The following is a 13663-nucleotide window of genomic DNA, read 5'->3' as shown; positions in this document are numbered from 1 at the left end:
TTCACAGTCACTTGAGATGCAGGTGGAGACAGAGAGTGCTCAGGGCGACAGCAGTTGGAGACCAGGACGATGCTGGATCGAAGGCAGATGATGAGCCTCTGTTGTTATTCATTAGGCAGCAGATCCTGGATGTCCAGTGGGATGTGCGGGAGGATCTGGCGGAGATCCATGAAGATATGTGTGCCATGGTCTCTGTTATGGAGGAGTCCATGTCGATCATAAGCACTGCGTTGACCCTCACAGCTGAGTGCACTGCCTCCTCCACTGAGAGAGTGGTGACTTTCATGGAGAGGCAACTACAGAGACAGAATCGGGGATTCCTGGTGTTGCTCTCAGACCTGCAAGCCCTCACACAGGCGATGACCTCAGGTGGTCTGTGCCAGTGTGGGAGATGGATGAGGCACCCAGTATCCCAGCTAGGTGCCTGTCCATCAATGGCGAGCAGGGGATTCCAGACTGACCTCACATTGGTGCACAACTTGCTTGCCACCTCTGTGGGCTCCTCTCAGGCACTCCTAATGAGGGCAACAGCTCCTCCGCCCCTCTGCCAGTGACTGTGGCATCTGATGAGACTGCGATGACTGGAGAGATGCCAGCTCCCTCCTTGGCGGGGCCAGCACAGGCTCCACTGGCCAGGGGACGACTGCCAAGGTCATCAAAGCCAACAAGACAGCAGAGTCAGCAGGCTGTCTCCAATGCCGGTGCCAGTGAAGAGGGAGCACCAAGACAGAGCACTTGTAAATGTCAGTTTAAGGTACCATGAACACAAGAGGGATTGTTCACGAGTGATCTTCTGATCAGTTATTTTGGTTTATATATCTAATGATATGGGCATCAACACCAGTAATGGTCATGTCAGTGTGAGTTGAATGTGACGATAACATTAAATTTGTTGTTGTGAGTATGCTTCACCTTTTATTTTTGGTGCAGGGTACACCAGTATGTAATGCCGGATGTGAGCGGCTCTAAAGTTTATTGCACAGGTACTGAGTGGACTTTGGGTTTATGTGACAGGGGCATTTCAGACATCCTGGATGGAGGCAGCAGCCCTGGAATGAGGTAGCAGTGAATTTTTGGCAGCCTAGCTGAAGGAGCGTTGGATAAGGCGTCCCTGGTGCACCTGCCTCCTTGAAGGTTACAGAGGTCTGCCTCCATGACCCCAGCGTTCTTCTCACCATACTCCTCTTCTGATTCACTACTGGATTCATCCTCAGTGGCCTGTGCAGCTGCCTCAAGATCCTCTTCCTCCAGTGGGTCCCCTCTTGCCAGTGGCAGATTGTGGACAGCGCAGCATGCAACCAGTATCAGTGACACCCGCTCTCGGGGGTATTGTGGTGCTCCCCCTGAATGGCCCAGGCATTGGAAGTGCATCTTCAGAAGACCTATGACTTCTATTATAATGCTGCTCTGCCTCTGTTCTTGGCAGAGAGGCACCATAAGCCATCTTTTCAACGGATAGCCCTTGTCGCCCAGCAGCCATCCATCCAGCTGAGTTAGAGCACTGAAGAGCCTTGGCATCTGGGAGTGTCTCAGGATGTAAGCGTCATGTGAGCTGCTTGGGTACCTTGCAAAGACTTGCAGAAGCTGCATCTTGTGATCACACACAATCTGCACGTTCATGAAGTGGAATCCCTTCCTGTTGACGAAGGCACTGGGCTCACCTGCTGGTGCCTTGATAGCCACATGTGTACAGTCTATTGTATCCTGGACATGGGGGAAGCCAGCAATGGCTGCAAAGCCTTTGGCTCGCTCAGCCTGGCTGGCCCCGTACATACGGAAATGAATAAATGTCATGACCTGCAGGAACAGAGCTACTGTCACCAGCTTGATGCAACTGTGGACAGCTGATTGGGAGACTCCACAAAGATCCCCCACTGAGCCCTGGAAAGAGCCGGAGGCATAGAAGCTGAGGGCCGCTGTTACCCAATCATATCACAAATGGAGGTGACAGTCTCCCTTGAGAGGCAGAGCCACCTTTGGCATCGCACCTCAGACATGTTGAGGTAGCTGCATCGCTGCCTGTAAACCTTGGCAGCAGGATAGTGGTGTCTTCTGCAGCCCCTTCCGCTTTAGACTACCTGCTGGCCCTGCGTCCGTTGTGCCTGTGCCTGCTCCTCTCCTCCCACAGGTCCCTCCCCTGAAAGCTGCATTGGGACACCTACCTGACCTCCTCTCCCTTCTGCCCTCCTCTTCCTCCTCAGGGGAGGTGCACCAGCGGAGACCACAATCCCCATTACCAGGGTTACAAAAGGCTGTCTGATACGTGGAAGGGTCCACATGGTCAAAATCCTCCTGGGATCCTGGAGACACCAATGAGTCCTCACATGTAGCCTGGAAATGCTAAGAATGAAGCCCCGAACAGAGATGAAGCTGCCAAGTACCAATAAGCAACCAGCAGCAAACTATTTCCAAAACTCCTCATTATTCACAATGGCAATGCTACTGATCCTTTTTATCCTGCCCTTGGATAAGGATTTTGCAAAATGTCAGATGGCCGCCTGCCTGTTTTGCCCGTGTGACAAGCACGAAATCGCACGGGCAACATGAAATTTGGTCAATTACCTTTTTAATGGCCTTAAGAGGCTTTTTAACTGATGCAGCTCCGACACCCACACGCGCCAGCCAACTGAAATATCATGCGAGTGCGGGATGATGTCAAGACACTCGCCTAACACCATCTTGCGTGATTTCATGCCCGATCGAGATGGGCATGTGCCCGCCTGATCAGCATAAAATTCAGCACTCTATATCAATTGCAGAAACTGCCAGCTTTCTCAGGGAGGTTTATAAAACATTTTGATTACCAGCACGCTTTCAATGTAAAATCTTATCAACATTACAAATGACTTTATTCACCGCAGAGCCAATCTTCAAAACAATCTTATTACAATGTTATGTTAACTCTGTCTCATGGTGAATTTAGCAATGTATCGACATCACTGGCAAAGCCAGCATTTGTTGCCCATTCCCTATTTGCTGAGTGGCTTGCTAGACTATTTCAGAGGGCAGTTAAGAGTCAATCACATTGCTGTGGATCTGGAATCACATGTAGGCCAGACTAGGTAAGGATGGCAGATTTACTTCACTAAAGGGAACCAGTGAACCAAATGGGTTTTTATGAAAATCAATGATAGTTTCATGGTTACAATTACTAAGACTAGTGTTCAATTCCAGGGTTTATTAACTAATTGAATTTAAATTTCACCAAGCTACCATGCTGGGATTTGAACCCACGCCCACAGGGGATTAGCCTGGGCCCCCTTGATCACTAGCCTAGTGACATTACCACTATACCACTCTCACCCCTATTATTATTCGACTTTCGGCCACTACGTCACCATTCTTTCATGGGAAGAGCTTCCAACAAACTATGGATGTGCAGGAACAAAATCTGAAGAAATTCACGGCCGTAATTTACCAATAGACAATGTTACAAAGTTGTTCGTAATTATAGAAAGGGGATGAGTAAAGAAAATGAGCACTGGTTTATCTGCATATTCACTGCATAAACTATAAAAATCAACCTCCAGAAATTTTAGAGAAAACTGACTTGGTTATAATGCGTCACAGAAAAAAATAACAATTTTTAAGATGTATTCAAAGTGGTACACCCATCTGGCTTTTGTTTTATTAGATTTTTATATACCCCAATCCATGAGCCACTCTCTATTGCCAGCTCTCTGAAGAGCAGCATATGGGGATAGGATTCCAGTTTCCTTTCCTTTTTTATTGGGAAGTACCTCATCTGCCTCAGTGATCCAACTGAGATCAGAAACTCATTAGGAGGGGAACTGCAGCTGCAGACCTTCATTTTCCATTGCCTTGCACAGTGAACCAGTAAGCACTTGGGCAACCCCATTAAAATGTCATTTTGTGACTTGTAATGTGTAGCAGTAGACAAGTTATTTTAATGAACATGAAATGGAAGTTAATGGAACAATAGTTTACATTCAACCTAAAAAAATGATTTCCTGTCCAATCTTTCAAAAAAAAATTGATGAATCAAATTCAGAAAAGCAATTTCCCTTACCTTCTTCAGATATAGAAAAATTTTGAAGAAGCCATTCAACAATATCGTTGCCTGGAAAAAAATGAATGGAAATGAAATATTTTCACTGCAAACATTAAAAATTTCCAAAAGCAGATCAAAATATTACATTTATAGTTTATAAAAATGATTGCATATATTTTTGATCAGTTTATTTCAATGCGATTATTTTTAATACATTTTTTTTACGTAACATGCATTTTAACAATCACAGTGTTACAAAAAGTAACATTTTACTTACACTGGAGCATTCCTGGAGCATTATCTATTATTCGTACTATTTACCAGCCAACTTCTCAAAGCTAACCTCAGAGATTGGCTCTGCAACTGGCAGCATGCAAGACCAGTGGAATTGGCAATAATCCTGAATATACCCAACACCCAACTCCTGACGCCAAGGGGACTGTAGGTTTATGCAGCCAATTTGTTTTGTGCCCATCTAAAATGAGTGTTGGGAAGACTCCAGGCTGGTCACTCCATAACCCTACAAATTACAGATAGTTTACTTAATTTTTGACATTTGGTGGTCCAATTTTAACTCCAAACCAGTCTTGTCTTTTTTCTCTGTCTCCTTTATGTCATTTCAATAGCAAGAGACCAGAAGAAGATATCTGCATTTATTGCCCACTCCTTTACAATTGGGTGACTTAATAGACCATATCAGAGGGCAGTTAAGAGTCAACCACATTGCCGTGAGGCTGGGGTCACATATAGACCAGACTGGGGAAGGATAGCAGATTTCCTTTCCTAAAAGACATTAGTGAACCAGCTGGGATTTTACAACAATCCTGTAGCTGCATGGTCACCATGGTAGCTTTTTTGATGATCAGTTAAATTTTTAAAAATAAATATTTTTACACAGTGTAGGCATGTGCACTGTAACCATTTTGTGCATTTGTTGGTAAAATGGTAAGATAAAAAACAAATTTTGTGTAGGCTTTTTGATTCTTGTGCGCACTTTACTTCATTGGTTATTGCTTATTGGTTATCTGACAAAAATTATGTGTAACATGGGTCAAAACATTAGGCTATAGGGCACAGAATTACCAACAACACCATATGGAGAGGGGAGCTGTCATTGTGGTCAACTCAACAAATCAGAATAATCACTCCAAGCTGGCAGAAGGCAAACCAACCAATAACAAGGATCTCAAAAAAGGCTTGTCATGGCAAAGGGCAAACAACATCCAACCATTTTCTGAATGGAAAGCAGGAGCATGTCTTGCACATGGTGTGAGAGTTAACACTCTCAGCAACCACTCTGTGACACTGTCACATGAATTGGGACAGGTCCATAACTTATATTTTAAAATATTCTGAAATGTTTAAAACCCTCATGAAACCTCATCCCACCTGCCAGGGCTCTTGGCCTGCCTGCCAACTTTAAGGTTGGACAGGCAGGTCCATTAATGATTTTAATTACTTTTTTAATGGCCTTAATAAACCGTTGACAGGTTGGCATACATGCAGCCAAGTTGGCTGCGTGCCCGCCGACCTGAGAATGGAAATGACGCGGGGTGACGTTGGGACGCTCGACTGACATCACCCCACATTATTTTATGTGTTGGCGAGCGGGCCCCACCCCTGCTCGCTGACTGGAAGATGCAGCCCCTAGAAGCTACACTAAGACACGCTAGGCTGGATTTTCAATTGGCTGTGAGATTGGGACCCGGTGCAGACACAATTTAAAAACTGTGGACCCAGAGGTGTTCTCTGGATGCCGAGGCCTCAGGGAATGGTCTGTAATTTTCAAAGTTGGGTGGGGGGGAGGATGGGAAATCCATTCATCTCCAATGAACAGTTCACTCAGCTCCTTTAGGGGCTTGTTGATGGACTGGAGAGGTTAGAACTGTAAATTTCAACTGAGATTTTGATGGGTTCGAACAGTCTGGTGCATATTAGTGTAAGGCTGTTGGGTTCACTGCAGAGCGAAAGGAAAGGTTTTTTTCTGATGTTTAAAATGAAAGGTCCCTTAGTTATCCTGTGCCGGATCGTGCACATTACTTCGCTTTCGCACGTTTGCGCTTAGACTTATGCCTTTTTGCTAATGGCCCTCTGAGGAGCTGCCTGCTCTCTTTGGCAAGGTAACGCAGGCTATTATGACTGCCACTTGCCTTTGCTGCTGGCATCAGGCAGGCACCACCTACCATCTGGGGATGCTCAGTGCCACTAACTGGACCTGACCAATTACTGAAAAATATCGTCGCATGGGCAGGGTTATGACACAGAATTCATCTGGTGTCAGGTTTCAGACCATGATTTGAAAATCCTGCCCTGCTCTGTCCAATCAATTTGTGCCAGAATTTAACTTTGCCGAGGAAGAATGAAGTTTATGCACTGAACAGTAGTAGATGTTCACTCAGTAAATATAAAGATGAAGTACTTACCTGAATTGCATATAAGGTGTTTTTTACTGAAATAATTACACATTGAGAAAACAATGACACCTCTGGATAGTCAGCAATTTTGATTGGGCAACAATGGGTTAGAGAGTGATGTAGAATGCTCTGCGTGTGGTGGAACATGTTACACTAGTGAAAGCAGTAAGAACTGGTGGCATGTGCAGCCCAGGAGATAGCTTGTCAAAGGGCAAGGTTCTCCCCATGCTCTGATGAACAGGATAGAGATGGTGACTTCCGGGCCCAGCAATAGAAAAAAAAAACTGCTTGCTCCACAAAAGCAGTTACATCAGGTAGCAGTTATATCAAGGGCTGCCAGGGTTTCAACACTATGGCACAAAGTGTGGAGGAGTCCATTTCCAGGCTGTATGGCCTCACCTCGCATGGCATCATCACTTTGTAATCTATGGGGAGCGTGGCCATCTCTAGGATATTGTAGCTAAGCCCTGACCTCAAGAGTCCACGGTCACAGCCTTCACTGCTCAAGTGGAAGCTTGCAAACTGTGGGTTCAAAGCTATGCTCTGCCTTGGAGAGGCAGGCATCCACCTTGTGAAGGGAAATCTATCTCTAACTTGGGCAAATTGTTGCAGCAAATGATTGGCGCCTTTCAAGCCATCTGCAATCTGTTCTCCCATAGATCAGTGGAGCATTGAGACCCAGCCCCATGGGAGTGATAGTGGTACACTGGAAGCAGCATGTTTTGTCCTTGTCCGAGGTGCCAGCATGTCAGCTTCCTTACAATTCCCTCAACCAATACCAATCATGGTACTAGAAAGTTGGAAGGTCCAGACTGCCCCAGCAGCAGCTGAAGTGCTGCAGTCTGTATCCAGGCCCTGAGAGGCTGCTGCTCCCAGAAGTCACAGACATTTCATGGGTCCCCACATAAGCAACAGCAGCCTTTAACCAGCTCAGCTGGAGTCACTGAGGAAGCACTCCATAACAGTAGTAGATTTAGTAAATCTTCTTTTAAGAAAATAATTAAGGATTAACTACTTGGATGAGAAAATAATTCAAAACAATAATCTGTTTGGAATTCACATCAGCACCTTTATCACATTTGCAGCTTTGGTCTATAGTTTCCTGTCATTACAGCTTTACTACAATTTCATTAGCATAGTGACTGGATGAATGGTTTCAATGTTCTAATGCAGAATGTGCAGAATGAAGGGAATAGTGAAGATATAACAATGGTAGTTAATACTGATGGGCTTTTTGCTGATTTGTGAAATAAGAGGATTGAGAAGGTCATCAAAAGTGTCGCTCTATCAACTGCTCCCTGGCCTGTCTAACTCCAATGATGCTCCTCCTTTTTGTGGTTCTCTCTTATCTGCATTTAATTTTTCCCAGTCCGATGCTGTCTCTTCTTCTTGTGCATCCTCCAACTTTCTTGTCCCTTAGCAGTCAGACTCCAACATCCTGAACATGAGTGATGAATGGGTGTTGCAGAATTAAAGCATTATACCAGCAGCCAATGAAACTGGTGCAGCATTGCAATGTGATAATCACATACCAGTTGAACGCTGATGGAGCAGAAGTCTTTCCTGATCACTTCAGCGGATGATTCATTTCCTAGTGCCCCAATAATGACCTGAGTACAGACTATTATACCTTGGACACAAGGGAAGTGGCCACTGCTGCAAATCACAGAGCTCCCTCATCTTTGCTGGGGGCATCCAATGCCAAGCTAAGTAATTGGTTTGCTCAGGCAAGAAGGGCACTGGTAATCTGTGTGAAACAGTTGTGTTCTGCAGCAACCTGGAAGGAGCCTGTGATGGAAAAGTTAACGGCGGTGGTCACTTTCAGAGCTGGTGGTCCAGCAGATCAGCAACTGCCTGCCTTGGTGAAGCTCAGCCTTATTGTTCTGCTCCTCAGAAATATTCAAGAAGCTTGATCTTGCCCTGTAGGCCTTGTGGGTTGGGTAAGACCTTTTAAGAGCTTAATCTACAGCTCATCTTGGCAGCTGTTGCTGTTCTTTCTCCAACTGTTCATTAATCCAAAGGAATGAAGGGAGTTTATCCCTTCAGTAAGCAGTGAATGTTTAATGAAGGTGGATAAGAGGGAATAAATCAAATGAAGCAAACTGGAAACCCATAGCTGGCTTTGAAGTGCAATACATAGAATGCACATAGCTCCTAATGTCAAGTGCCTTCAGGCGAGTGCCCCATTAAATACAGCTACCAGCCCAGTTAAAATCCCTTCAGGGTTCATGTGACGCTGTTAGACCAAGGCTCTATTCAGGAGACACCTGCCTTTGTTCTGGGGGTGCATTTATGACCTCAGTCACCAGTGAAAACATCTTCTCCATGTCTACCCTATCAAGTCTCTTCAGAGTTTTAAAGACCTCTATTAAGTCCTGCTCAGGCTTTGCTTTTCTGGAGAGAAAAAAAAGAGAACCGCAGCCTGTTCAATATTTTCTGTCCATTTTGGCCCTTCAATTCTGGTACCATCCTTTTAAATCTGTTTCGCACCTTCCCCAGTACCTCTGTATCCTTCTTGCAATATTGAGCCCAGAACTGTGCACAGTGCTCTAAGGAGAGGAATTTTTCCCCTGTTGGGAAGCTGACTGCCACCTGTGATCGGGGCCAGGCCGCGATTTCATGCTTGTGGACCAATTAAGACCAGCCCAGCGTGTAAAGCATGTGGCAGTGCTCAGCGCTGCCTGTGTGAGGGGAGGAGGGCAAGAGCGCAACTTTGCGCATGAGCGCAGGTGCACGCTGAGAAAAGCTCCCTGAGGCACAGAGCTGCCTCAGTGAGATGAAGAGTTTAGAACATTAAAAATAAAGATTTTTAAAATGTTATAAAACATGTGCCCTCATGTGACTCTGTCACATGAGCAGGGACACGTTATTAATGAAATATTAAAATTTTTATTTTATTTTTATTTGCTGTTGGAAACCTTATCCCACCCGTGGATGAGGTTTCCTAAACAATGTAAAAGCTGCTTGGCCTTTTTGCCTGCCCGTCAATCATAAGGTTGGACCGGCAGCGAAAAATTTCTTTCAATTTAACTTTAATGGCCTTATTAGGCCTTTTAATAGCCGGTGGGCGCACTGCCAACTCCTGCATGTGCCCACTGACCGAAATATCGCGCCTGTGCGCAATGACTTCGGGATGCTCGTCATACATCTTCGCGCATCATTTTACATTTGGTGGGGTTGGGCACCCGCCTGAAGAGCATTATGTTCTGGCCTAAGCGCAGTCTAGCAAAGTTTCTATATATGTTCTCTGCTTTTCAATTTTATTTCTCTAGAAATGAACCTCAGCTCCCTGTTTGCACTTTTGATGGTCTTGTTAACTTGCATTGCTACTTCTACATGATTTATAAATAAATCCCTTTGCTCTTTTATATTTTTTAGACCTCTTATTTTCCAAGGAGTATGTGGCCTCCTTATTCCTGCCACCAAAATAATGAAGTAGTCTATACCTACATGCAGAAAGATCTGGGCAACCTCCATAAGGATAATTGGCAACTAATACTTGTGTCATGCAAGTGCCAGGCAATGACAATCTCCAAGAATACAGAGTCTAATCACCTCACTTTAACTTTCATTGGGATTAGCATTGTCAAATCCCCACCATCAACATTCTAGGGTTCACCACTGACCAGAAACTGAACTGGACTAGCCATATAAATACAGTGGCTACATAAGTAGGTCAGAGATTAGGAATCCTACACTGAGTAACTCACCTCCTGACTCCCCAAAGGCTGTCCACCATCTGCAAGGCACAAGTCAGGAGTTTGATGAAATATTCTCCCCTTGCCTGGATGAGTGCAGCTCCATCCAGGACAAAGCAGCCCGCTTGATTGGCACCCATTCACAAACACTGATTCCCTCCACCACTGACGCACAGTAGCAGCAGTGTGTACTATCTATAAGATGCACTGTGGAAATTCACCAAGGCTCCTTAGACAGCACCTTTCGAACTCTCAACCACTACCATCTGGAAGGACACGGGCAGCAGATAGATGGGGACACCACCACCTGGAAGTTCTCCTCCAAGCTACTCACCATCCTGAGTACCAATCCTTCACAGTCGCTGGGTCAAAATCCTGGAACTCCCTCCCTAACAGCACTGTGGGTATACCTATACCACATGGGCTGCAGCAGTTCAAGAAGGCAGCTCACCACCACCTTCTCAAGGGCAATTAAGGATGGGCAATAAATACTGGCCTAGCCAGCGATGCCCACATCCCATGAATGAATTAAAAAAAACAGCTTGATTGGCATCCCATCTGCCATCTTAAACATTCATTCCTTCCACACTGGAGCACAGTGGCAGCAGTGAGTACCATCTACAAGATGCTCTGGAGTACATGGCAAGGCTTCTTTGGCAGCATTTCCCACCCATGACCTCTACCACCTAGAAGATCAAGGGCAACAGGCACATGGGAACACTGCAACCTGCAAGTTCTCCTCAAGCAAAACACTATCCTGACTTGGAACTATATCGCCATTCCTTCACTGTCGCTGGGCCAAAACCCTGGAACTCCCTCCCTAACAGTACTGTGGGTGTACCTGCAACATACTGACTGCAGTGGTTCAAGGAAATGACTAATGACCAGCTTCTCAATGGCACTAAGGGATGGGCAATAAATACTGACCTTGTCAGCAATGCCCACATCATATGAATGAATAAATAAAAATATGCATCAACTCTTTCTTGCATACCCATTCTGCAAGTTTATTAATATTTGTTAGTATTTTGTTGCAGTTTTCCTTGGTATTAACTGTATCCAATTCTTTATCATTCTCAAATTTTGAGTTTGTACTTCCAATTTCCAAGTCTAGGTCATTTATCTAAATGGTGAACAAAGTGGTCCCAATGAAACACCACTTTCTATCTTGTCAGTTTGAGTAAATACCTTTAACCCCTACACTTTGTTTACAGTTTGTAACCAGGTTATATACAATTCTTCTACTTGTCCACTGACTCCACTTGCTTTGATCTTAGTCATAATTGTGCCAAGTGTTATTTTATCAAAGGCATAATGAAAATCCCACTGTTTAACGTATACTCTCCCTTTCTTCAAGTACCGTGCACTTCTGTGATTGGTTCATGGGTATACTTGGCAAGGTACTGCAGTGGTTTGCAGTTCCTTCTGACCAGAAAACTCTTCCACCCATCACCTACCATTGCCATCGATGTATTAGAGGGAATTAAAGATTGATAATCAACATGTTTGGTCATCTTATGACACACTTTCCATGGCCATCAAGTTCCAATGTGGGACTTGAACCTGGAGTTTCTGGCCCACAAGAAGGGACATTACCACTGCGCCACAAAACCTGTCCTATTACATATACTATATTAACCTTATTTAGCCTTTCTGTTGCTTCTTGAAAGGTTTCAATAAGATTGGTCGAATATGACCTTTACTTTTGGAATCTGTGCAGATTATTCTTTATATTTTCAGTTTCCAGATGCTTTTCTGTTACATGCAGAGTTGTTATGATCTGGAATGTCATGCTTGAAAGAGTGGTGAAAGCAGATTCAAGTGTAACTTTCAAAAGAGATTTGGGTAAATGCATTGAAGGACTATGGGGAAAGAGCAGAGATGTGGAACTAAGTGGGTAATTCCACTGAAGAGTCAGCACAGCCACAATGGGCTGAATGACTTCCTTCTGTGTCATTCATTGGTGCTATGATTTTTAAGTGAAGATCTAATTATCTTTATTTTTCCCAGCACTAATGTTAATCTAGCTGGTCCAAATTCACTGGACTTGTGCTACCTCTTCCCTTGTTTCTTTTAATATGCACAAATGCAATCCATGCAGAGTGGAGTAGGGTGGGGAGTGGGCAAGGTTATCTTCTGTAAGTTTTGCTTTTTCTTTAGCTTCAGTTTTGATCTTAACTCTTTATTCATCCGTGGTGTTCCATTGTTGTCGAGATTGTTTATTTAGCTGAATCTATTCCTCCTGAACTCTATTGATCACCATTTTAAACATTTCTCCCATTTTATTACTTCATTTGTCAAATTTTTTTCTGGATTCCAATCCCCTTAAAGCTATTTTTTTCCTCATGTCTTTCTCAATCATTATCTTAATATGTTGTGAATGCCACTGCCTTGATGTTCCACCACACTTTATTGTATTATCTGCTCTATTTCCTATTACTACATCCAGCATTTTTGCTGGACTTCTTACACTCTGGTTGACAAAGGAGTCCTGCACACACTTGAAAAGTAATTTCCTTTTCCCTACTTCTTCTTGCCATGTTATTTGAAATTTTCTATGAATATTTTTCTAAGTAATGTAGTGCTTTCTTAGATTTGCTTACGTATTTCATCTTCCACTTCTGTTCTACTATTAGCTGGTCTGTCGAATATCCAATTAGTGTGATCAATCCTTTCTTATCCTTTATATCAATGTACATTGAAGCTGCTTCTATCTTATTGTTAGTTATGTTCTTTTTTTAAAATTACCATTTACCATTATGTTGTCTGTAATTAGTACAGCTACCCATCCCTTCTTCCTTCCCCAAGCTTCATAAATATGTTACAACTGACTGCTTGGGCACATCTGAAGATGATTCTTTGCTGCCTGTGCTTTAGCATGGAGGCATTCACATTTCACTCTTCCTATTTTAGATTCTATCAATGCTTGTACCTTAGATAACTCTCATGGAGAACTGCTAACTCCCTGTACCTTTGAAAGAATCCTTCCTATTTCTGAGATCGACTGAAGTTTTCAGTAACATACTCAGGAAATGAATAGTATAATACTGTCTGTTAATTATTTTTAGCTACTGGATCTTTCCACAGAGATCTAACTCCATGTAAATAGTGCATCATATCTTCAGGCCTTGTTTTAATTTTAAAGCTAGCGAGCAAAATTATTTAACGAAGAAAACCAAATGAATAAGTGATGTAACAGTTACACATTTAGAGTAGACATTTTGCTATGCACTCCTCAGTAAAAGCTCTGTATTAATTCCTGTATTTAAACAGTGTTTCTTCACATTTTTTTTAACCACTGCAGGAGTTTGTGTTAATGTAAAATCTCACTCTCAGAACTGGTTCCTCCTCTCAGAATTTTCAGATTGACTCCTGAATTCAGACACAATGGGAGTTATTCTGATTTTTGATAATACGTCAAAAAGTGATATTGGTTCAGCCAGATGCGCCTCTCCTTATTTGCATTTCCATGGTAGCCATTGCAAACAAAAAACAGGAGAGGTGTTTAACAGGAGAGGTGTGACCGCTCCAATATTGCA

At 43.7% G+C, this 13663-nt stretch overlaps 1 protein-coding gene across 1 annotated transcript in view; it reads right to left on the bottom strand.

Annotated features, from left to right (window-relative positions):
* rgs11 (regulator of G protein signaling 11) overlaps nucleotides 1-13663 on the bottom strand; it is a 149530-nt gene that overhangs the window by 122957 nt on the left and 12910 nt on the right. The window contains exon 3 of the mRNA XM_041206915.1: nucleotides 4031-4081. Within this exon, the coding sequence (XP_041062849.1) occupies nucleotides 4031-4081 (51 nt within the window). The remainder of the gene's footprint in view (nucleotides 1-4030; nucleotides 4082-13663) is intronic.

Source organism: Carcharodon carcharias, chromosome 15, assembly GCF_017639515.1.
Source record: "Carcharodon carcharias isolate sCarCar2 chromosome 15, sCarCar2.pri, whole genome shotgun sequence".
Taxonomy (NCBI): domain Eukaryota; kingdom Metazoa; phylum Chordata; class Chondrichthyes; order Lamniformes; family Lamnidae; genus Carcharodon; species Carcharodon carcharias.
Note: the sequence above shows the minus strand (reverse complement) of the source record. Positions and strands in the feature narration are given on the sequence as shown.